Source organism: Trichomycterus rosablanca, chromosome 5 (assembly GCF_030014385.1).
Source record: "Trichomycterus rosablanca isolate fTriRos1 chromosome 5, fTriRos1.hap1, whole genome shotgun sequence".
NCBI lineage: Eukaryota > Metazoa > Chordata > Actinopteri > Siluriformes > Trichomycteridae > Trichomycterus > Trichomycterus rosablanca.
This window is the reverse complement of record NC_085992.1, coordinates 21,466,978-21,489,639: the sequence shown is the minus strand read 5'-3', so window position 1 is coordinate 21,489,639 and position 22,662 is coordinate 21,466,978. Positions and strand designations below refer to the sequence as shown.

Genomic DNA, 22,662 nt, shown 5'->3' with positions numbered 1-22,662 from the left:
TCCAGTTGGGCGGGGAATTCTTGCTCTCCGTTCTCTCAGCCATTTTGAGAACCCTTTACAAGCGCCATGTTCAAGGAAGATACTGTAGCATCGAAAATAACTGTTCCACGTCTCATCAGCAATATCGCTCCAAGACAGCTGGCAATTGACGGGACGTTTACAAACCTGCGGTATCAAAGCTGTGTTTACGCTGTAAAATATTAGCATTAACATAAGAGAGGATGTTTGTTAACCGTCTCAATGAGACGTGTAGCCGTGAGTTGTTTTGTTTCCCAGATAGTCCGTCATAATCTCTGACAACAAGCCAACGACTCCAGTGCTTCTTAGTCGTGTTGCGGAAAAGGGCCGTTTCCAACTATCATGGCTTTTGTGAGCCTCTTCTCTTGTACCCCAAACCCCGTTTTTGATATAAACATGCCACGCTCAGGGGCAAAAAGGTCGAGTAACATTCTTATCTGCTTATATGCAGGCTTTTAATTGTTAAATTTTACCAGTTGATGTTTTTATCCCCTTTACATTCTACCATTTCATTTTACCCCAGTTAAGGACACTAGTATTGTTTTATCTCATTGAACAACCACAGTCCATTTTGCTAGCAAGGCTGTCAGTTTTTGTAGTGATTCACGTGTTCACGAGTGTCCTGCTCATCTTGTTCATTTTCACAGTGTTCGTTTAATTTTTATTTGCCTTAATTAAAGGCTATTTTACAGTATTTCCTTGCAGATTACAAATGTGTTTTGAGCAGTTTAAATATTTGATGCCCCTTTTACTTGCATTCCCTGAACCACCATTTTCCAGCACCGCTCGCTCATAGATGCAGGAACAGATTATTACTTTTAATTTAGTCAGATGCAAGCGGCCCTAAAGGCATTGTTAACAAATTGTAGTTAATTGCATCGTATTGTTTCCCCAGTAGCCTGTTTAATAACTTAGTTACTTGCACTGCGTGTTGGGATAAACATCCGCAGTTTGCATAGGTACATGTTTCCATGGTTTTGAATGAGAAAAACGACAATTTCAATTATCTAAAGTTAAATATATTATTAAATGTCAAAATAAATATCAAATTATTTAAACTCTGTCTGTATTGGTGGCAATACCAAATACATAATTATTGTATAGCATCTAGCAAAAAAAAAAAATACTAAAAAATATATGCAAACACTGGGCAAATTTACAAATAAACGGAATATGGTAGGGACAAATATTTAAACTAAGCACTCACAAGTGGAACAGGTTGCAAAAAGCGTAGAAGAAGAAATAATAAATTATAAGATAAAATGACATTTCTTGTATTGTTTATACAAAGGGTATGTCTTAGATTATTTCATCAGTGTCTCTATACCACTATAGTTAAACCAAATGCTAGTACAGTGGTACCTGTTTATTGGAATTTTAACATCATGCTTTACGTACAGTGGTACCTAAAAACTTAATGTCAATTGGTTCTGGGAGTGGCGTCGAGTTTAAATGGCATTGAGTTTCAAGGGATTTTTTTCCCATAGGGATGTATGGAAAACCCGTTGATGCGTTCCATGGTCTCGTGGAACTGCATATATTTTAGGCTAATGTAAAATAATGGGGTTGTTTTTGACACTTATACTCTGAAAATAACACAAATATTATATAAAACACTAATATAATTGAAAAACAGTTAATTAATGAAAAATATACAATAAAACCTTCACTTTTCCTTTACTCCTTTATTGTTTTCTTATGCTTCCTAATCATGGAGATGCCGCTCAAGCTGAGTGCTGAACAAAACGGCAGTCGCACACACGTCGAGTTTAAGGATACAAATTTCTTGACAAAGGGTATCAAGTTTCAAAGATCTTGAGTTTAGGGGACGTTGAGTTACAAGGTACAAGGTGGAGTATAACTACCTCTTATAGCTAACAGTTTAATTACTAATTAAAATAAGCTTGTGTTATTAGCAACATTTGGCATTATATTTTATTCAAATACACTGTCAGAATTATTACATTTACTAGTGTTAGCAGTAACATCAGCTTTGTTGTGCAATAACCTTAAAATAATTGCCTAATCTGAATACAAATAAAAAATAAAACCATTTTTATAATTCTGTTAGGCTCAGTTTTTGCAAGCAACAATGGGATGCGAGTCACCACTTTGTACCAAACATTGTAATTGTTAAGAATTGTTCAAAAAGTGTTCATTGTAACATAATAATTGTTCAAAAAGAACACCACAGTGTGCATACAATTTAGGTCTTTTACCATTCATCTAACCTAATATTGTAAATCAATTTATAGAATATGGAAATTACTGTTCAATCTGCGTGACTTTTGAGCCCTCAGATGACATCGCCTGGCATAATAAAAGTAGCAACCTGGTTATCAGAAAAACTTAAGAAATGTATCCTTTGCTTAACCCAGTCCACTGCTACAAGGAATTCAATCACAAACTGTATTACATACATCCATACATCAGTTCTATGCAGAAACACCACAGTTCTCTGGGATTTGATGAAAATAAAGTGGAATTACATGTTGTGTAAAAGTCCAAGTTTCAGCTCATTTTTGGAAAAACAAACATTGAATTCTTCATGCTAAAGAGGAAAAGTACCATCCAGATTGTTATCAACAAAAGGGGATGGTATTGACAGTCCATTAGTTTTTTGTATAGTCCATAACCAGTCACAAAAAAATTATAATCATGAGCATATATATTCCCTAAATGTTGCTGTTCTGATGACTTGTCTGTATATGTAATAGGTGCATGGCCATATTTTTTTTTATTAAACATTTATAATATTGTCTATGGTCTACATAACAAACACATTTGATACATGTATATTTTAGAACCTGTTGTTTTGCTTTTTTTTGTAAAGGGAGGATGGTGAACTGGAGGATGAAGAAATTGATAATGAGGGAGTTGAAATTGAAGAAAAGAAATTCGAAGTAAAGTCTGAAACTTCAAACAAATGCAGAGAAAAGGAAGAGGTACAAGAAAATAATGACACATTACTGCACTCTCAAAAGAGACACAGAAAAATAAAAGAAAAGCAGAGATCAAAACGAAGACGAAGGGACAGAGTAAAGGTGTGTTCCCATAATTTTCTTTTTTCAATTCTACTCATGTAAATGTGTTACATCTGGCTATTTATTATCTACTTTCTTGCAGCACCACTTGCCATCCAGTGGCTCTAGCTCTGACAGTCATGACTCTGACCATGACCATCAAGACAGACTTAAGAACAAGAAGGGCAAAGGCTTTTACAGAGACTATGATGGTCGGTTTGCACTGGTAGGAACTTTTAAATTGACATATATCACTCAAGGTTTCTCTTAATAAATAGAGGTTATTTTGCTTCACTGGCCTTTAATGAACTTATTTTCTTTTGCTTTTGTGTATGTCTCTAGCATGAACAGGAACAACTACCAAGCTTGACACAGTGTAAAAACAGTGAGAGTAAGGAGAAATATGATTATGAAGCAGAGCAGGCTGACTTTAGCGAGGAGCTGTCCAGATACAAACTTGCAAAAGAGTTGACCACATCAAGCCAGGGCAAATCATGGAACCCCAAAATACAGGCAAAGAAATCCAGTGTAAAAGGCCAGCAGTGTATGTTATTGTTTAATTACTTTGCTCATCATTATATTGTCATAGTGTATTTACATTTAAACATTTGTGTCATTGACAATGTACAGTTTAAGTCAAAGGTTTGTATCCAAATTTAGGGAACGTGATAGTCTTGGGATTTAATTAATAAACAATGCTGGGTTTAAAATATTAATACAGCAACCTGGATTATTAATTTGCTGGTGTAAAATGTTCTATAATGTTATTTAACTTTGCAGTATGACCTCTTAATTTCATCTTAGTGAATACTTTCTTTTTAGGAAATTTGTCTGGATGGTCAGATGTAACTGAAGCAGCCGTAACTGCCATAAATTAAAAACTGCTGGAACATGGGTGAGACTGTCAACAGTCAAACTCAGGAGCTGCCATTTAACTTTGTCCAAGTAATTAGCATCTAAACTTCAGTCAAGCTTTAAACTATATATTTTTATTTCTTGTGTGGCAGCCTCTAAGCCCATAACACTGTCAAATTGTCTGCAGATAGTGTCAACAAAAAACCCTCAATAGCCATTGAAATCCCAAGACTGCAATTACATTAATGCAATACAGTGATGCCCCTGCGAATGTTCACCGATCAGCCATAACCTTTAAACCACCTCCATTTTTCTACACTCACTGTCTATTTTATCAGCTCCACTTACTATATAGAAGCACTTTGTAGTTCTGCAATTACTGACTGTAGTCCATATATTTCTCTACATACCTTTGTTAGCCTTCTTTCATACTTTAATGGTCATGACTCTCCAAGGACCACCACAGAGCAGGTATTATTTAGGTGGTGGATCATTCTCAGCACTGCAGTGACACTGACATGGTGGTGGTGTGTTAGTGTGTGTTGTGCTGGTATGAGCTGATAAAACACAGCAATGCTGATGGACTTTTTAAACACCTCACTGTCACTGCTGGACTGAGAATAGTCCACCAACCAAAAATATACAGCCAACAGCTCCCTGTGGGCAGCGCCCTGTGACCACTGATGAAAGATTAGAAGATGACCGACTCAAACAGCAGCAATAGATAATCGGTCTCTGACTTTAAATCCACAAGGTGGACCAATTAGGTAGGAGTGTCTAATAAAGTGGACAGTGAGTGGACACAGTAATTAAAAACTCCAGCTGCAACTGTTGTGTCTGATTCACTCATACCAGCACAACACACACTAACACACCACCACCATGCCATTGTCACTGTAGTGCTAAGAATCTTTCACCACCTAAATAATATCTGCTCTCTGGGGGTCCTGTTGGGGTCCTGACCATTAAAGAACAGGGTGAAAGCAGGCTAAAAAGGTATGTAGAGAAACAGATGGAGTGCAGTCAGTAATTGTAGAACTTCAAAGTGCTTCTATATGGTACGTGGAGCTGATAAAATGGACAGTGAGTGTAGAAACAAGGAGGTGGTTTTAATGTTCTGGCTGATCAATGTATGTATGCTTTTGATTTTAACTAAGATATGTTTTATGACTGTTTATAAATTTTACTTGTCACATGCTTTTTTTTGTCATCTATTTTAGTTTGTAGTTTACAGGGTCGAGGGCATGGTGGAGGTTGTGGGGGTAGGGGTCGTGGTGTTCAAACCAAAAATAAGAAAAAGAAGTGCAAGAACTTGGGACGGGAGAGGGGCAGAGCGGAAGAAATCAAAGAAGGTCAAAATAGAACAAAAGTGGTAAGTTTCTAAATAGTATATTATGGCACCTCATACTTAGGTACTGTGCTCTCTCACAGTATTCATTTGAATTAACAGGAAGCACAAAGTCAACCAAATATCCAGAAGAAACGTCCATTTATGAGCCAGCAGTTTATCTGTCAGCACACCTTTGAGCACAATGGGAGAAACATCTGTAAATATTTTATTGAGGGTAGATGCATTAAAGTAAGCCATTCGTTTTTTTCTTGTACATAGCATGTTGCTTCGTTTTTTTTTTTTTTGTTTTTTTTTTTAATTGTGCTGTTTTTCCCAGGGGGATCTGTGCAAGTTTGAACATGGCAATGTTGTTCCAGAAAAGAAGAAGGAACTGTGCAAGTTCTATGTCCAGGGATGCTGCACTAAAGGCGAAAGCTGCATGTACATGCACAATATCCTTGAAAGCTCAGGATGGTTATCTTTAATCTAATTTAGATGTTTGTATCAAAAGATAAATAAGAAACTCTTTTGTACTTGCACTGAGCCTTGACACACTATTGTACATGAATACCCATGTAAGTTCTTCCACACGGGAACGAAGTGCTACCAGGGAGGCTACTGCAAATTCTCCCATGATCCTTTAACTAATGTTACGAAGGAGTTGTTGGACAAGGTAATAGCTACACAAATACATGAGCAAAATTACTTGGCATTTCTAATAATTTAGTGGCAACCTTTAATATGCTTACATTTTTTATGCTGTATTTACCCTCTTTAGGTCTTGAAAACAGATGGAGAACATACCAACGATTTTAAGCGGGATCTGGAGGACCCAAAAAAGCAGGGTATATTTACTTTACCGAATCCTTCTGGTGTGGGGCTACCACTAACATGTGAGTCAGAAAGCCCCCAAGATGGGAGCAAAAAAATCCCCTCCTTATTTGGTATTAAGGTCCAGTCAACTGTGGGCTTGGCACAAAAGATTGCTTTGAAGTAAGTGTATTTATAAACCTTATTATTATACATATATGATCCTGTATATATTTAATCTATGTTATAAAAATTATGGTAATTCTCTATAACAGGCCCAATTTCTACAACTGTACATCTCCTCCCTTGGAACAGTTTCAGGGAAGTAGAAGCTCTGCTCAATTCAGCAATGCACCAGGGGACACGCAGGCAGTAAAAATGATGTCACCAAGCCACAGTCATTCTCTAGTGGCACCTCCAGGTTCTCCAGGAAGCATGACTTCATGTTCTTCCCTCTACTTACCAGGCATTTTTCAGAGCCCAAAAAGACAAGCAAAACCCCTAGGCTTTGGCTTGAGCACTCCTGTGTCACCTACTCCACTTTCAAATCAACCCACAATCCATCAGAATAACAGTCCTCAGAGAAACCAGCAAGAAACTCAGGTCCAGCCTGTTTCTGGCATGCAGATGCCCTCAGAGCTTTTTAAAAACTTGTTCACCATTCACTCCCTTGGACTGTCAGGTAGGCCTCAAGTTTATTTTTACATTTTATTGTAAGCCTTGACTTTTTTGCTCTTCAATGTGGGGTTAAAGCAGTTTCTTAACCAATACCAAACCGGTTAGCTTTTCCTATCCCATTTGACGTTTAGCACATGCTTTTATCCAAAGCGACAAGAAGGGCCTTGTTCAGGTGGCTCAACAATGGGTGATGGGACTCAAACCAGTATCTTAACCAATTAGCTGTGACCAGTATCTTAACCACTGAGCTGCCACTGCCATGTCAAAAAATGGACTTTGCAAATGTGTATTTAGGTAAAAATATGTGAACCATCTTTATCAATAGACCATAGTTATCTATCACAGCTGCCATGTTTCATTCCCCTTTTTATGTTTCATGTAAACCTTCTCCTGGATTTCTGAGTAATGATTTTATCAACATTTTGACTATTTTTGGTTAAGCTGTCAACTGAAAAGGTTCAACATTTATGGTTCAAATGTTCCTTTGTCTAGAAGAGGGCCAGTCAGGGTCCATGCAAGACTCCCAGCAAAACCAGGGAAACAGTACAGAGTTCTGCAGTGGTATGCAGCGTTTCCTACCGGCTGTACAGAAAGCTTTGCTGTTACACTTTAACCAGAGTCAACAGGACTCTGAGTTCCATGGACCTCATAAAAAGCACCCTATTTCTCCTACTAAAAAAGAAAAAGGTGAGAACAAAACTACACTGAATATACAGGGGTTGGACAAAATAACTGAAACACATTTTAGTGTGGGAGGTTTCATGGCTAAATTGGACCAGTCTGGTGGCCAATCTTCATTAATTGTGAAGGTTCAATTAGCAGGGTAAGAGCACAGTTTTGCTCAAAATATTGCAATGCACACAACATTATGGGTGACATACCAGAGTTCAAAAGAGGACAAATTGTTGGTGCACGTCTTGCTGGCGCATCTGTGACCAAGACAGCAAGTCTTTGTGATGTATCAAGAGCCACGGTATCCAGGGTAATGTCAGCATACCACCAAGAAGGACAAACCACATTCAACAGGATTAACTGTGGACGCAAGAGGAAGCTGTCTGAAAGGGATGTTCGGGTGCTAACCCGGATTGTATCCAAAAAACATAAAACCACGGCTGCCCAAATCACGGCAGAATTAAATGTGCACCTCAACTCTCCTGTTTCCACCAGAACTGTCCGTCGGGAGCTCCACAGGGTCAATATACACGGCCGGGCTGCTATAGCCAAACCTTTGGTCACTCGTGCCAATGCCAAACGTCGGTTTCAATGGTGCAAGGAGCGCAAATCTTGGGCTGTGGACAATGTGAAACATGTATTGTTCTCTGATGAGTCCACCTTTACTGTTTTCCCCACATCCGGGAGAGTTACGGTGTGGAGAAGCCCCAAAGAAGCGTACCACCCAGACTGTTGCATGCCCAGAGTGAAGCATGGGGGTGGATCAGTGATGGTTTGGGCTGCCATATCATGGCATTCCCTTGGCCCAATACTTGTGCTAGATGGGCGCGTCACTGCCAAGGACTACCGAACCATTCTGGAGAACCATGTGCATCCAATGGCGGTGCCGTGTATCAGGATGACAATGCACCAATACACACAGCAAGACTGGTGAAAGATTGGTTTGATGAACATGAAAGTGAAGTTGAACATCTCCCATGGCCTGCACAGTCACCAGATCTAAATATTATTGAGCCACTTTGGGGTGTTTTGGAGAAGCGAGTCAGGAAACGTTTTCCTCCACCAGCATCACGTAGTGACCTGGCCACTATCCTGCAAGAAGAATGGCTTAAAATCCCTCTGACCACTGTGCAGGACTTGTATATGTCATTTCCAAGACCAATTGACGCTGTATTGGCCGCAAAAGGAGGCCCTACACCATACTAATAAATTATTGTGGTCTAAAACCAGGTGTTTCAGTTATTTTGTCCAACACCTGTACAGTATATATATACAGTATATATATATATATATATATATATATATATATATATATATATATATTTATATATTTATATACAGTGTATCACAAAAGTGAGTACACCCCTCACATTTTTGCAAATATTTCATTAGATCTTTTCATATAGACATGAAACTTGGATATAACTTAGAGTAGTCAGTGTACAGCTTGTATAGCAGTGTAGATTTACTGTCTTCTGAAAATAACTCAACACACAGCCATTAATGTCTAAATAGCTGGCAACATAAGTGAGTACACCCCACAGTGAACATGTCCAAATTGTGCCCAAATGTGTCATTGTCCCTCCCTGGTGTCATGTGTCAAGGTCCCAGGTGTAAATGGGGAGCAGGGCTGTTAAATTTGGTGTTTTGGGTACAATTCTCTCATACTGGCCACTGGATATTCAACATGGCACCTCATGGCAAAGAACTCTCTGAGGATGTGAGAAATAGAATTGTTGCTCTCCACAAAAATGGCCTGGGCTATAAGAAGATTGCTAACACCCTGAAACTGAGCTACAGCATGGTGGCCAAGGTCATACAGCGGTTTTCCAGGACAGGTTTCACTCGGAACAGGCTTCGCCAGGGTCGACCAAAGAAGTTGAGTCCACGTGTTCGGCGTCATATCCAGAGGTTGGCTTTAAAAAATAGACACATGAGTGCTGCCAGCATTGCTGCAGAGGTTGAAGACGTGGGAGGTCAGCCTGTCAGTGCTCAGACCATACGCCGCACACTGCATCAACTCGGTCTGCATGGTCGTCATCCCAGAAGGAAGCTGACGCACAAGAAAGCCCGCAAACAGTTTGCTGAAGACAAGCAGTCCAAGAACATGGATTACTGGAATGCCCTGTGGTCTGACGAGACCAAGATAAACTTGTTTGGCTCAGATGGTGTCCAGCATGTGTGGCGGCGCCCTGGTGAGCAGTACCAAGACAACTGTATCTTGCCTACAGTCAAGCATGGTGGTGGTAGCATCATGGTCTTGGGCTGCATGAGTGCTGCAGGCACTGGGGAGCTGCAGTTCATTGAGGGAAACATGAATTCCAACATGTACTGTGACATTCTGAAACAGAGCATGATCCCCTCCCTTCGAAAACTGGGCCTCATGGCAGTTTTCCAAAAGGATAACGACCCCAAACACAACCTCCAAGATGACAACTGCCTTGCTGAGAAAGCTGAAGGTAAAGGTGATGGACTAAACCCAATTGAGCACCTGTGGCGCATCCTCAAGTGGAAGGTGGAGGAGTTCAAGGTGTCTAACATCCACCAGCTCCGTGATGTCATCATGGAGGAGTGGAAGAGGATTCCAGTAGCAACCTGTGCAGCTCTGGTGAATTCCATGCCCAGGAGGGTTAAGGCAGTGCTGGATAATAATGGTGGTCACACAAAATATTGACACTTTGGGCACAATTTGGACAATTTGGACAATTTGGACACCCCATCACTGTGGGGTGTACTCACTGATGTTGCCAGCCATTTAGACATTAATGGCTGTGTTGAGTTATTTTCAGAAGACAGTAAATCTACACTGCTATACAAGCTGTACACTGACTACTCTAAGTTATATCCAAGTTTCATGTCTATAGTGTTGTCCCATGAAAAGATATAATAAAATATTTGCAGAAATGTGAGGGGTGTACTCACTTTTGTGATACACTGTATATATATATATATATATACACACAGCGGGGGAAATAAGTATTGAACGCATCAACATTTTTCTCAGTAAATGTATTTCTAATGGGACTATTGACATGAAATTTTCACCAGATGTTGGTAACAACCCAAGTAATCCACACATATAAAGCAGTCAAAACAAATAAGTCCAAAAATTAAGTTATGTGTAATAAAGTGAAATGACACAGGGAAAAAGTATTGAACACATGAAGAAAAGGAGGTGCAAAAAGGCATGGAAAGCCAAACACCAGCTGAAATCTGTCAGTATTTAGAAAGCAATCCTGCCCCTATCAGTGCAAATTAATATCAGCTGGTTTAGTCCTAATTGGTGGCCTACAAAAAGGTTTCTTATTAGCAAGGTGTCACACAAGAAGCATCTTGTGATGGGTAAAAGCAAAGAGCTCTCTGAAGACCTTCGCAACCTTATTGTTGCAAAACATACTGATGGTATTGGTTACAGACATATTTCTAAACTTCTGAATGTTCCAGTGAGCACCGTTGGGGCCATTATCCGGAAGCGGAAAGAACATCATTTAACCATAAACCGGCCACGGCCAGGTGCTCCTCGCAAGATTTCTGACAGAGGAGTCAAAAGAATAATCAGAAGAGTTGTCCAAGAGCCAAGGACCACTCGCGGAGAGCTTCAGAAAGACCTGGAATTAGCAGGTACAGTTGTTTCAAAGAAAAGTATAAGTAATGCACTCAACCGCCATGGCCTTTATGCACGCTCACCGCGCAAGACTCCATTTCTGAAGAAAAAGCATGTTAAAGCTCGTTTAAAGTTTCTTGCACAACATTTGGACAAGCCTATAAAATACTGGGAGAATACAGTCTGGTCAGATGAGACCAAAATTGAACTCTTTGGATGTCATAGCACACACCATGTTTGGAGGAGAAAAGGCACTGCACATCACCCCAAAAACACCATACCAACAGTGAAGTTTGGAGGTGGGAACATCATGGTGTGGGGCTGTTTCTCAGCATATGGTACTGGTAGACTTCATGTAATTGAAGAAAGGATGAATGGAGAAATGTACCGAGACATTCTTGATAAGAATCTGCTGCCATCTACAAGGATGCTGAAGAAGAAACGAGGGTGGACATTTCAGCAAGACAATGATCCCAAACACACAGCCAAGGAAACTCTCAAGTGGTTTCAGAGAAAGAAAATAAAGCTGCTAGAATGGCCCAGTCAATCACCCGACTTGAATCCAATTGAAAATCTATGGAAAGAACTGAAAATCAGAGTTCATAGAAGAGGCCCCCGGAAGCTTCATGATCTGAAGACAGTTTGTGTGGAAGAATGGGCCAAAATCACACCTGAACAATGCATGCGACTAGTTTCTCCATACAGAAGGCATCTTGAAGCTGTCATTACCAACAAAGGCTTTTCTACTAAATATTAAATAAATTTCAGTAAGCGTGTTCAATACTTTTTCCCTGTGTCATTTCACTTTATTACACATAACTTAATTTTTGGACTTATTTGTTTTGACTGCTTTATATGTGTGGATTACTTGGGTTGTTACCAACATCTGGTGAAAATTTCATGTCAATAGTCCCATCAGCAATATATTTACTGAGAAAAATGTTGATGCGTTCAGTACTTATTTCCCCCGCTGTATATATATGTGTGTGTGTGTGTGTATATATATATATATTTAAAATGACAAGTCTGTTCACATTAGTGAGCAAAAGTGAGGATCTTTTCCTGTTCATAACCCTGCCACTGAAAACAGGCGCTCATAATATGAACCATTTCTAGATGCAACACCAGTGGTGTAACTAGGAGCTCATGGGCCCCAGTGCAAAAAAAAAATTGGGGCCCCATCAACAAATTGCATATGCTGATAGCTGATCAGAATGAATTAAAAGTACTCACTCAGAAGTTACACTTCAATTAATAACTGTAATTTTGTCTAGTGATGATTTCTCACACTTTTTGAAAACAAAAATGATTATTTAAAATACCCGATATATGAAGCAGCAGCAGCTTGAGTAATTTGTAACTCACGGCGCAAACTGTAAAAGACCGATGTTATCTCTATACAGTATAAACACAATGTTACTGTGTTAAAGCAGCGCAAATTAAAATTTATATATATATATATATATTAGGGCTGTCGAAGTTAACGCGATAATAACGCATTAACGCAATCTCAATTTAACGCGATTAAAAAAAATAGTGCCGTTAACGCAAATTCTAGTTCATGTTGAGACTTGACTGGTAGAACCAACGTTTTAATGTCGGACTTGCCACCGTTTTTCATTTGCGGTTTGTTAAAATAATATAACTGAGCGTCGTAGGGATGCACTTGCATAATAAAGAAATAAATACACGCTATATTCACAAGTTGTCGGGAGCAAAACACTTTATTAACTTAATCTGTTATGGCACTGAATACCGGAGTCAAGCACGCTAGTCCATGAACTATGGAAGCCCCAAAAGGGTCAAAACACACTCACTTCGTGTAGAAACGTCCACTTTTCACATTTCACTTAAAAAACCTTGTTTTCTATAACATTTACACAGATTTTATTTAATGCGATTAATCGCGATTAACTATATGAAATTCTGAGATTAATCGCGATTACATTTTTTAATCGTTTGACAGCCCTAATATATATATATATTAGAGATGGGACGATCGATCAGCTATGAATCGGTATCGGCCGATTTTTAATCAAAATATGCTTTCGGCGATCGGCGATATTTCCTAAAAGTAGCCGATCCGATCGTGTGATATATAAAGACCACGTTAAGTTAACAGCTCAGTGGATCGATCCAGACTTTGAGCTACGACGCGCCAACCATCACATCACCATTCATCAACCATCGTACAGAAACCATCGTGAAAGCTCTTCATGACCTAAAATAACATCATTAACGTTGTGCATCATACATACGATGTAATTTTGCTGATTGTAATATTTACTTTAAAAAGATAATTCAACCCGGTCACATCTGAGTCGATTCTATCAGCACGTTATATAAACTCCTGGTTCACTTTGGTAAATCGTAAGCGGTTCTTACTTGTGATGTAGATGAGAACAGAAAATGTTACAGAGCCAATCCGAGGCAAAAGTTTATTCATTACCAAATTCGTTAGTTCAGGATCATCTGCTAAACTTTTAGGGTAATCAGAACTTTTAGCTCCACAGACGGAACGAGTCTGACTCGGTGACCGCTCTGTGGTAATAGCGGTTTAATTAAGCTTTTTAATGAAGCTTTTTAATGTAAGAAAGTCACACAAAATGTTCTGTAGTAGCTGGTGTTTATTTAAAACCACGACATTTATTAATAACAGTAAAAACGGAGAGAGAAACTTACGCGTCACATTCGACTCCTGAATCAGAATCATTTAAAGCGACACTGTGAACAAAGCGTTTTTTTTTAAAGAAACACACACACGCTGTTGCTTTCGGTTTATTTTCACTGTGAGGCTCTTTTTAAGTTTTTTTCAGACTAAACTGGATAACATTAAACCTGTGTGTGTGTGTGTGGTCAGTTAGACTAATAAGATATGTCTCCTGTGGGTGAAAAAAATAATTGTTTGGTTACTTTATTATTTACTGCTGATTTTGCGCTAAAAATTGCATGTCGGAGATCGCAATCGGTGCCAAAAACCCCGATCGTCCCATCTCTAATATATATATATATATATATATATATGTAGGGTGAGGCAAAAGTCGCAGGACACTTATTTCAGAAACGAAAGGGAAAATGACAAATCTGAATACCCCAGCAAGTAATGGGTGAGGGGGCCTATGTCCGGAACATGGCCGCCATATTGGATCAAGGGCAAGTTCTTCCAGTGGGGAAGGTGGTCATGTACAGTGGTGTTCAAAAAAATAGCAGTGATTTTAAAACGGTGAATAAAGCACAAAATCATTATAATAACTTTTATTTCCATAAATGCAAATGCACTGAAAATACTACACTTGCAATTCAAATTCAAAACATTAACAAAATTTAGCCAGTTTGTGTTGATCCTTTACAGAAAGTTAAGAAAAATGAATATTAGGCTGTTTAAAAAAATAGCAGTGCCAGCATTTTTCTTTAAAAACTCAAAAAATGTATCTATAAACTGAAAATGTTCGAGGTTTTACTTTACTTTAAATTACTGAACTAATATTTAGTGGCATAACAATTGTTTCCAAGATCTGTGTTGCATAGAGCGACCAACTTCTGGCACCTCTGAACAGGTATTCCAGTCCAGGGTGATTAGACTACATTCCACCATGGTATGAAAAACATCCCCATATCATAATTTTGTACCACCATGCTTTATTGTCTTCAGTGTACTTTGGCTTGAATTAAGTGCTCGGGGGTTGTCTGACATACTGTCTATGGCCACTCGACCCAAAAAGAACAATTTTGCTTTCATCAGTCCACAAAATGTTGAGCCATTTCTCTTTGGACCAGTCACTGTTCCTTGGCAAATTTGAACCCATTCAGGACGTGTCTTTTTCTTAACAACGGGACTTTGCAAGGAGTTCTTGCTGGTAAATTGGCTTCACGTAATCATCTTCTGTACTCACTGGTAATTTTAGATGTTCCTTGATCTTTCTGGAGGTGATCATTGGCTGAGTATTTGCCATTTTGGCTATTCTTCGATCCTTTTGAACAGTAGTTCTATGCTTCCTTCCGCGTCTTTCAGGTTTTGGTTTTCACTTCAAGGCATTTGAGATCATTGTAGCTGAGCAGCCTATAATTTGCTGCACTTCTCTGTATTCTTTTCCCTCTACAAGCAACTTTTTAATCAAAGTACACTGTTCATCAGAACAATGTCTGGAACAACCCATTTTATCCAGTATTTCAGAAGGAAATGTGCTATGTGCAACATTTGCCACCCTCCTAAATTAAATAAGGACCAAAATTGACACCTGTTCTTCTGAATTAATGACTTCACCAATTGAAATCCTCACTGCTATTATTTTGAACAAACCCCTTTCAATCAATGCTTCGATTACTCAGAATAAGTGGCATGCATGTCCTAATTTTTGGGTTTGTTTTGTTTTCATTACTCTACTACACTTTCAAGTAAATTATTTGCTATGTAGAAATATCACTTTTACTAAAAACAGTGATTTATCGGGTTAATGATGTTGGACTGCTATTTTTTTGAACACAACTGTAGCATATCAAAGAAGACCAGAGTTTTCTCGGAAATCGATTGCCGCAATCAGATTTGCAATATCTCTGTGTATCAAAAGTTATCAACACAGAAATTTGCAACTACAACCGGGAACATTCCCTGTGATGCACAGCTATTTGACATGTTCAATGTATTGTTCCAATGACCAGGGAATTGAATATCCAGCCACTTATGAACACCTGCTCCGTAGTGTGGTGGAGCCCCATCCTGTTGGAAATAACAGGGGAAAATGCCATCTTCGGTCAGAATGGATGAGAACACTGTTTCCTGTAGCATTGTCAGGTAGCGCTGAGCATTTAAGGTCTGGTCGATGAAAATTGGTCTGATTACATGGGTGCCCCATATTCCACACCACACCATAACCTTCACATCACCTACGACTTTGGTGTCTGCCGTCCAGTGAGGGTTTTCGTCACTTCAGTACATCACGTTCTGGCGGTTGACCTCACCACTGACATAAAAATTGGCCTCGTCACTGAACAGAATGCTCTGTGCGAATGCGGGATCCCGTTGATGTTGGTCTAACGCCCAGGTGCAGAACTCGACACGTCTATCAGGGTCATCCTCTGATAGTTTCTGCTGCAGCTGGATCTTGAAGGGGTGCCACTTATTGGTATGAAGAATCCGTACAAGGGATGACTGGCTCTTCTGCGAGACATCGCGTGCTGCGTCGTGGACTTTTCGCAAAGGCTGCCAAAACCATTGTTGAGGTTCCTTCGTTGGTCTTCGGACGACCACTACGTGGCTTGTTGTCCACAGTTCCGGTTTCTCTGAATTTGGCTATGAGGGATGCAACAGTGCTGTGTGAAATTGGTGGTCTTTCTGGGTGTCAGTTGTTGAAGTCTGCAGCTATGATACGGCAGCTGCGTTCCCTGGACATCAGAATCACCTCAATCCTCTCTTCTGTCAATTCCATCTTCAGTTACCTGTAACGAACAACAAAAGTTTTAAATTTCTGTGTTGATAACTTTTGAACCACAAGAGATATTGCAAATCAATTGTGGCAATCTGGTCTTCTTTGATATGCTACATGACCACCTTCCCATTGGAAAAAACTTGCCCTTGATCCAATATGGCGGCTTTCAAGATGGCGGCCATGTTTCGGACATAGCCTAAATGATTGGCCCCTCATCCATTACTTGCTGGGGTATTCAGATGTCATTTTCCCTTTTGTTTCTGAAATAAAAGAGTGTCCTGCAACTTTTGACTCACCCTGTACAGTGGGGCCAAAAAGTATTTAGTCAGCCACTGATTGTGTAAGTTCTCCTACTTAGAAAGATGAGAGAGGTCTGTAATTTTCATCATAGGTACACTTCAACTATGAGAGATGAAATGAGAAAAAAAAATTCAGGAAATCACATTGTAGGATTTTTAAAGAATTTATTTGTAAATTATGGTGGAAAATAAGTATTTGGTCAATAACAAACAAGCAAGATTTCTGGCTCTCACAGACCTGTAACTTCTTCTTTAAGAAGCTCTTCTGTCCTCCACTCGTTACCTGTATTAATGGCACGTGTTTGACATCGTTATCTGTATAAAAGACACCTGTCCACAACCTCAAACAGTCAACCATGGCCAAGACCAAAGAGCTGTCGAAGGACACCAGGAAGAAAATTGTACACCTGCACCAGGCTGGGAAGAGTGAATCTACAGTACAATAGGCAAGCAGGTTGGTGTGAATAAATCAACTGTGGGAGCAATTGTAAGAAAATGGAAGACATACAAGACCATTGATAATCTCCCTTGATCCCGTGGGGTCAAAATAATCATGAGAACGGTGAGCAAAAATCCCAGAACTACACGGAGGGACCTGATGAATGACCTGCAGAGAGCTGGGACCAAAGTAACAAAGGGACCATCAGTAACACACTATGCCGAGAGGGACTCAAATCCTGCAGTGCCAGGCGTGCCCCCCTGCTTAAGCCAGTACATGTCCAGGCCCGTCTGAAGTTTGCCAGAGAGCATATGGATGATCCAGAAGAGGATTGGGAGAATATCATGTGGTCAGATGAAACCAAAATGGAACTTTTTGGTAAAAACTCAACTCATCGTGTTTGGAGGAAGAAGAAGAACCCAATAACACCATACCTACTGTGAAGCATGGGGGTGGAAACATCATGCTTTGGGGCTGTTTTTCTGCAAAGGGGACAGGACGACTGATCCGTGTTAAGGGAAGAATGAACAGGGCCATGTATCGTGAGATTTTAAGCCAAAACTTCTTTCCATCAGTGAGAGAATTGAAGATGGAACGTGGCTGGGTCTTCCAGCATGACAATGATCCCAAACACACCGCTCGGGCAACGAAGGAGTGGCTCCGTACAAAGCATTTCAAGGTCCTGGAGTGGTCTAGCCAGTCTCCAGACCTCCCATAGAAAATTTGTGGAGTCCGTGTTGCCCAACGACAGCCCCAAAACAATACTGCTCTAGAGGAGATCTGCATGGAGGAATGGGCCAAAATACCAGCTACAGTGTGTGCAAACCTGGTGAAGACTTACAGGAAACGTTTGACCTCTGTCTTTGCCAACAAAGGTTATGTTACAAAGTATTGAGTTGAACTTTTGTTATTGACCAAATACTTATTTTCCACCATAATTTACAAATAAATTCTTTAAAAATCCTACAATGTGATTTCCTGGATTTTTTTTTCTCATTTTGTCTCTCATAGTTGAAGTGTACCTATGATGAAAATTACAGACCTCTCTCATCTTTCTAAGTAGGAGAAACCTGCACAATCAGTGGCTGACTAAATACTTTTTGGCCCCACTGTATATATGCATTTAATCACACTTACAACTGTACAGTATGTCTTTAATTACAGTTTTAATTAGTGTTTTTTTTTTTTTTTATTTTTTTTTTTTTTTATAAATACTCTTTAGTTCATACAACAAATTGGAATTCGAGTGATGAAGATGGCAGCAGTGTTTTAAAGACCCTGAAAAAGCAGGACAAAATGCTGAAAGCTCAACACTCCCAGGCTCATGTTCAACATTTTGTTATGGACCCCAGGCTTTACAAGAAAAGAGCTCTTCCTGCTAATTCCTGTGTAATGACCAACTTTGGACAGCACATACTAGACACTGGTAAAGATGATAAGACTATTATTGACCCGAGACAGACCAAAGATCCCTATATGACAAAACCTGTGAGCTTGTCGAAGGTGGATTCCCACCACAGCCTGCCTCAAAAGCCTTCTGCTACAGAGGAAGATGAGGAGGAGTGGAAGCTGAGGGATCAGACTGCCCTGATACCACTAGATTCTCGTCCGGGAGCCTCACTGCAGGACCCTCGTTGTCAGATTAAACAGTTCAGCCACATTCGGGTGGACTTCTTTCTGCAGCGACCAGCCTTTGCTCACAGTGTGGTTTGGGCACCTGAGGACCTTATCCCACTAATGATTCCCAAAAAGGAACTCTCCATTAATCTGCCTCTATCCCCCCTAATTGCAGATGCCCAGCTTAATCATAGGCAATCAAGCTTGTCAGACCGTACTTTCTTGTCTGCCCGGAATACATTAAACACCAGCTTATCTGCTACTCACCTTAGTGAAGATGTAGATGGATTAGGCATCACCACTGGGATGACTCGGGAGCATCCAGACAAACCAACAAATCCTCTGACTCACAAAGTGTTGGATCCCAGAATTAATCGGTCAGGGAGCCTTGACTCAAAGAGGCCTGCTAATAGAGAAGGCTGCTCTAGTTTAGGGATTGCAGATCCTCTACTACAAAGAAGTGCAGCTCACCAGACTACCACTTTAGCTAAGCTTGATACTGATAAGCCTCCCCCATATGTACCTCATCTGGCATCTTCTGCATCAAATATTGAACTGAGAAGCCCCACCACATTGCTTGGGGCTGTCAGCTTATATGATCCTCGAATCCACACTTTGCTCTCCCCAAATCAGGAGACAAAGAAGCTCTGGAAAAAGGAAGAAATGCTAAAACAGTCTGTAAAATGTAAGAGCCTCCTTTTTCCGCAGGTCTTATCCACACCACAAGAAGCATCTGAACAGGTGGCCAATGATTCAAACAAAAAAATTCAGACCAATGACAGTCAGTTATACGTGGCAGCACCTGTCATGCACAACCTGCCAGTCAAGCCGCTGGCAGGGCTCATACGCCCAGCTTTCACAGATGCCCCACAAAACAGACCAAGTAATCAAGCTGCCAGAGTGCAGGAGGAGGAGGATGAAAAGAAAGATGTAAAAGAAAAAGAGAAGAGAAACATCCTGTTAAGGGATGTGTTTAAGACCTTTGACCCAACCGCATCACCATTTTGTCATTAAACACTGCTGAACACTGATTGAATCATTTTATCTTTGCCAAGCATTTTCCTGGTATCTCACTAATTGTTTGTAAGTGTTTTTGTATTTATTTACATTTGGTACATATTCCTTGTAACTGATATGATGAGGTGGTGATGTCATTATTTTCACCTAGTTATAACATAAATACACTCTGAACAACGATCTGCAGTGTGACAGTGCCACATGAAGAGACAGTATGAAATCTTACTTACACATATAGAAGGATTCTCATTAATTTAGTTTATTGGCTTAATAATTTGCTCTTGTACAGTTTATACAAAATTATAGAAGATTAACTAGTCAATGACTAAAAGGTAAAATCTTACAGACCTTTTTAATGAAGCTGTTGTGAGATTATGTATAACATTTTATGATGTAATACTGTGTTAAGTTTGCAAATACCGCTATTGTACTGTTATTGTCTGTCCCTTTTTTCCAAAATAATACTTTGTAATTTTTTTTTATTTGTCCTGAGGAAACAGCAAGACAGATGCAACAAACAAATTGACAAGAACACTTGCCTTTCTTGTGCGGGGAGCTTGCTGAACAGCACTATTTTACAGGCTACATTACATTAAAATTGTACTTTATTGATATTGAAAGATCGTACGTCATTTGCAACTTTTTAAAGAAGTGTGCTTTAAATTAAATGGCCAAATAGTGACTTTTCACATGAGTGTAATCATAATTATTCATTTTGTGTACATTACCATTCACTTTACTTATATCCCTTCAGTACACTGATGGGTAATGTCAGGCTTGGTGCTGCAAGGTGCAGTGAAGTCTTGCGAAGACCTAGGTTATCAGTTTCAGTATTCATCTGCTCTTGGGCTCTGTGAATAAGCAGTTTCTTTTTCCAGTCTATGCACAGGGAGGCTGCTTTTGCTGCTTCAGAGTTGTGCTCAGGTTGTCTTATGCCCTTTCACATTAAAAGAAACATTGGTTGCCAGTAGATATCTTGTAAACATTTCATGTTTCCATTTATTTCCTTATATAGTCAACTTCAAATACAGCGATATGTTTAATTATATTAATTAAATCCTTTATTTTCTATGATTCTTATTATCGATTTGATCACATTTGTAAAACAATTTTTTTAACATGTATTACCTTTATACAAGCAGTTTCTACAGCTTGTATCACTTGAATAACGGTCTGAAGCAAACTTTGTGCATTTTTCACCAGTATTTCATCCGAGGATTTGCACATGGGAGTCACTGCATTAACACTGTAAAGAGAGCATGCACATCTGCATCACATCATATTTGTATGCTTAATTATTAGTTTGTTGTAGAGCTACATGGTGTTAAATTTGAACTATAGTTAGAAATGACCTAAACTTCATTATCAGTTTGGCAATTACTGCATCCTGATATTTACCTGGAAAGAATGGTGAGCTGGTTAGTAACAGTAAGAATCTGCTCTGATATGATGTACATCTCCTTGGTTGAGTGTTTGTCCAGGCAATAATCAGCTATAACTTTAACAAACTGGGTAATGGTCTGACTACTCATGATCAAATCTTTAGTCAATGCTACAAAAGCATCTTTACTCTGCAAATAAATCAGAAGTAGTCAAAATGATTTTTTTAACATTGAATGTGGTTAAAACATTTTCATGTTAACTTTTACCTGAATTGGCCCTTTTCGTTTTAAATATAAGGTCATTTGATGGATTTTCTCAGCCATTTCTTTGGTTACCTTGACAATATGGTTACCATCAACATCCCATCTCTTTGCCTCTTGCTTTATGAAAACTGAAGTGTAAGTGAAAATTGGATTCACAGAGCTGGATCCTGTAACTCCATGACTTCCCAGAGATGCCTGCTCGTACATTACATAAACATACAGTTTTAACAAAAACATGATATTCTTTAGGTAGTATAATATATACAAACCCCATTTTATAAAATACAATACAAACAAGAGTCTGTCATTTAATTCTCCTAAACGTTTACTAAATACAAAGAAAATATTTTTGATGTGTTTTTTTTTTTTAAATGACAGTTGTATTTTATACACTTCAATAAAAGTTCCAACTTCATGCCTGTAACACACTTAAAAATAGTTGGACACTGGCAAAAGAGTAAAAGTATAGAAGTTTCACTGTTTTAAAAAGTTACACAATAAGCACGTGAAATGGAAACAGGTGAGAGTATCTGTTGGTGCATGCTCAATAATCCAGGTACACAAATCCACAAAGTTGAATCAGTTCATCTGGACACAAGTTTGTTGTAGAGATACGTTTCGTCACTCGATCCGAATGACTTCTTCAGTCTGAGCTGGTGTTGAATAATCCAACCTTATATGCAGTTGATTTGCATAACGATGGAACCGGTGATCAGGTCCATATGCAATTCACAAGAAAAGAAGGCACTAAGGTCCTACTCAGGGACACCACCGAGTCATTGGTTCAGATATGTGGACAACACCTGGGTTAAAATAAAATCAGAGGAAGTACCACATTTCACGGACCACATCAACTCGGTGGACAAACACATCAAGTTCACAAGGGAGAATGCAAGCAACAATGTTTTAGCCTTCTTAGACTGTGAAATTGCTAGTAAAGATGGGGGACGTTTGAAAGTAAATGTGTACCGCAAACCAACACACACGGACCAGTACTTAAGGTTTGACTCCCATTATCCATTGGAGCACAAACTAGGAGTCATCAGGACGCTGCACCACTGGGCAAACAGCATCCCCACAGACACTACGGCCAAGGATAGAGAGAAATCTCATGTCAAGAAGGCCCTGGGTGAATGTGGTTATCCCAACTGGGCATTCGTAAAAGTGGGAAAAATGCCCAAACACAGCTCCAGTGGATCGATGGGAGGAGAAGAACAACCGCGGTCTA

General features: G+C 39.4%; 2 protein-coding genes across 5 annotated transcripts; one reads left to right on the top strand and one right to left on the bottom strand.

Moving 5' to 3' along the window:
* Positions 1 to 36: 36 nt before the first annotated feature.
* On the top strand, positions 37 to 20,475 carry LOC134314980 (zinc finger CCCH domain-containing protein 6). Of its 3 annotated transcripts, none has more exons than XM_062995842.1 (13): positions 37 to 170; positions 2,852 to 3,062; positions 3,145 to 3,267; positions 3,384 to 3,585; positions 5,117 to 5,268; positions 5,347 to 5,475; positions 5,564 to 5,680; positions 5,792 to 5,899; positions 6,005 to 6,219; positions 6,312 to 6,718; positions 7,207 to 7,401; positions 18,377 to 19,854; positions 20,282 to 20,475. In XM_062995842.1, exons 1-12 carry the CDS (start codon positions 67 to 69, stop codon positions 19,783 to 19,785), a joined length of 3,372 nt encoding a protein of 1,123 aa, XP_062851912.1. In that variant the 5' UTR covers positions 37 to 66; the 3' UTR covers positions 19,786 to 19,854; positions 20,282 to 20,475. The 3 variants fall into 3 exon arrangements, with proteins under 3 accessions (XP_062851912.1, XP_062851913.1, XP_062851914.1); XM_062995843.1 differs by having other exon boundaries at positions 20,289 to 20,408; XM_062995844.1 differs by having other exon boundaries at positions 87 to 437.
* LOC134314981 (vinculin-like) lies at positions 13,434 to 22,037 on the bottom strand. 2 transcript variants are annotated; one of them, XM_062995846.1, is made up of 5 exons: positions 21,438 to 22,037; positions 21,187 to 21,359; positions 20,917 to 21,034; positions 20,517 to 20,725; positions 13,434 to 16,426 (listed from the first exon to the last, which is right to left on the bottom strand). In XM_062995846.1, exons 1-4 carry the CDS (start codon positions 21,669 to 21,671, stop codon positions 20,525 to 20,527), a joined length of 726 nt encoding a protein of 241 aa, XP_062851916.1. In that variant the 5' UTR covers positions 21,672 to 22,037; the 3' UTR covers positions 13,434 to 16,426; positions 20,517 to 20,524. The 2 variants fall into 2 exon arrangements, with proteins under 2 accessions (XP_062851916.1, XP_062851915.1); XM_062995845.1 differs by lacking the exon at positions 13,434 to 16,426 and having other exon boundaries at positions 20,282 to 20,725.
* Between the last annotated feature and the right edge of the window lie 625 nt (positions 22,038 to 22,662).

Coding starts and splice junctions, on each gene's coding strand:
- LOC134314981 (XM_062995846.1), bottom strand. CDS start 21,671: ATGTTTTTGTTAAAACTGTATGTTTATGTAATGTACGAGCAGGCATCT. Junction 21,360..21,437: donor AACGAAAAGGGCCAATTCAG/GTAAAAGTTAAC, acceptor ATTTATTTGCAG/AGTAAAGATGCTTTTGTAGC. Junction 20,726..20,916: donor TAGAAACTGCTTGTATAAAG/GTAATACATGTT, acceptor TTAATGTGAAAG/GGCATAAGACAACCTGAGCA.
- LOC134314980 (XM_062995842.1), top strand. CDS start 67: ATGTTCAAGGAAGATACTGTAGCATCGAAAATAACTGTTCCACGTCTC. Junction 171..2,851: donor GGGACGTTTACAAACCTGCG/GTATCAAAGCTG, acceptor TTTTTTGTAAAG/GGAGGATGGTGAACTGGAGG. Junction 5,476..5,563: donor TTGAGGGTAGATGCATTAAA/GTAAGCCATTCG, acceptor TGTTTTTCCCAG/GGGGATCTGTGCAAGTTTGA.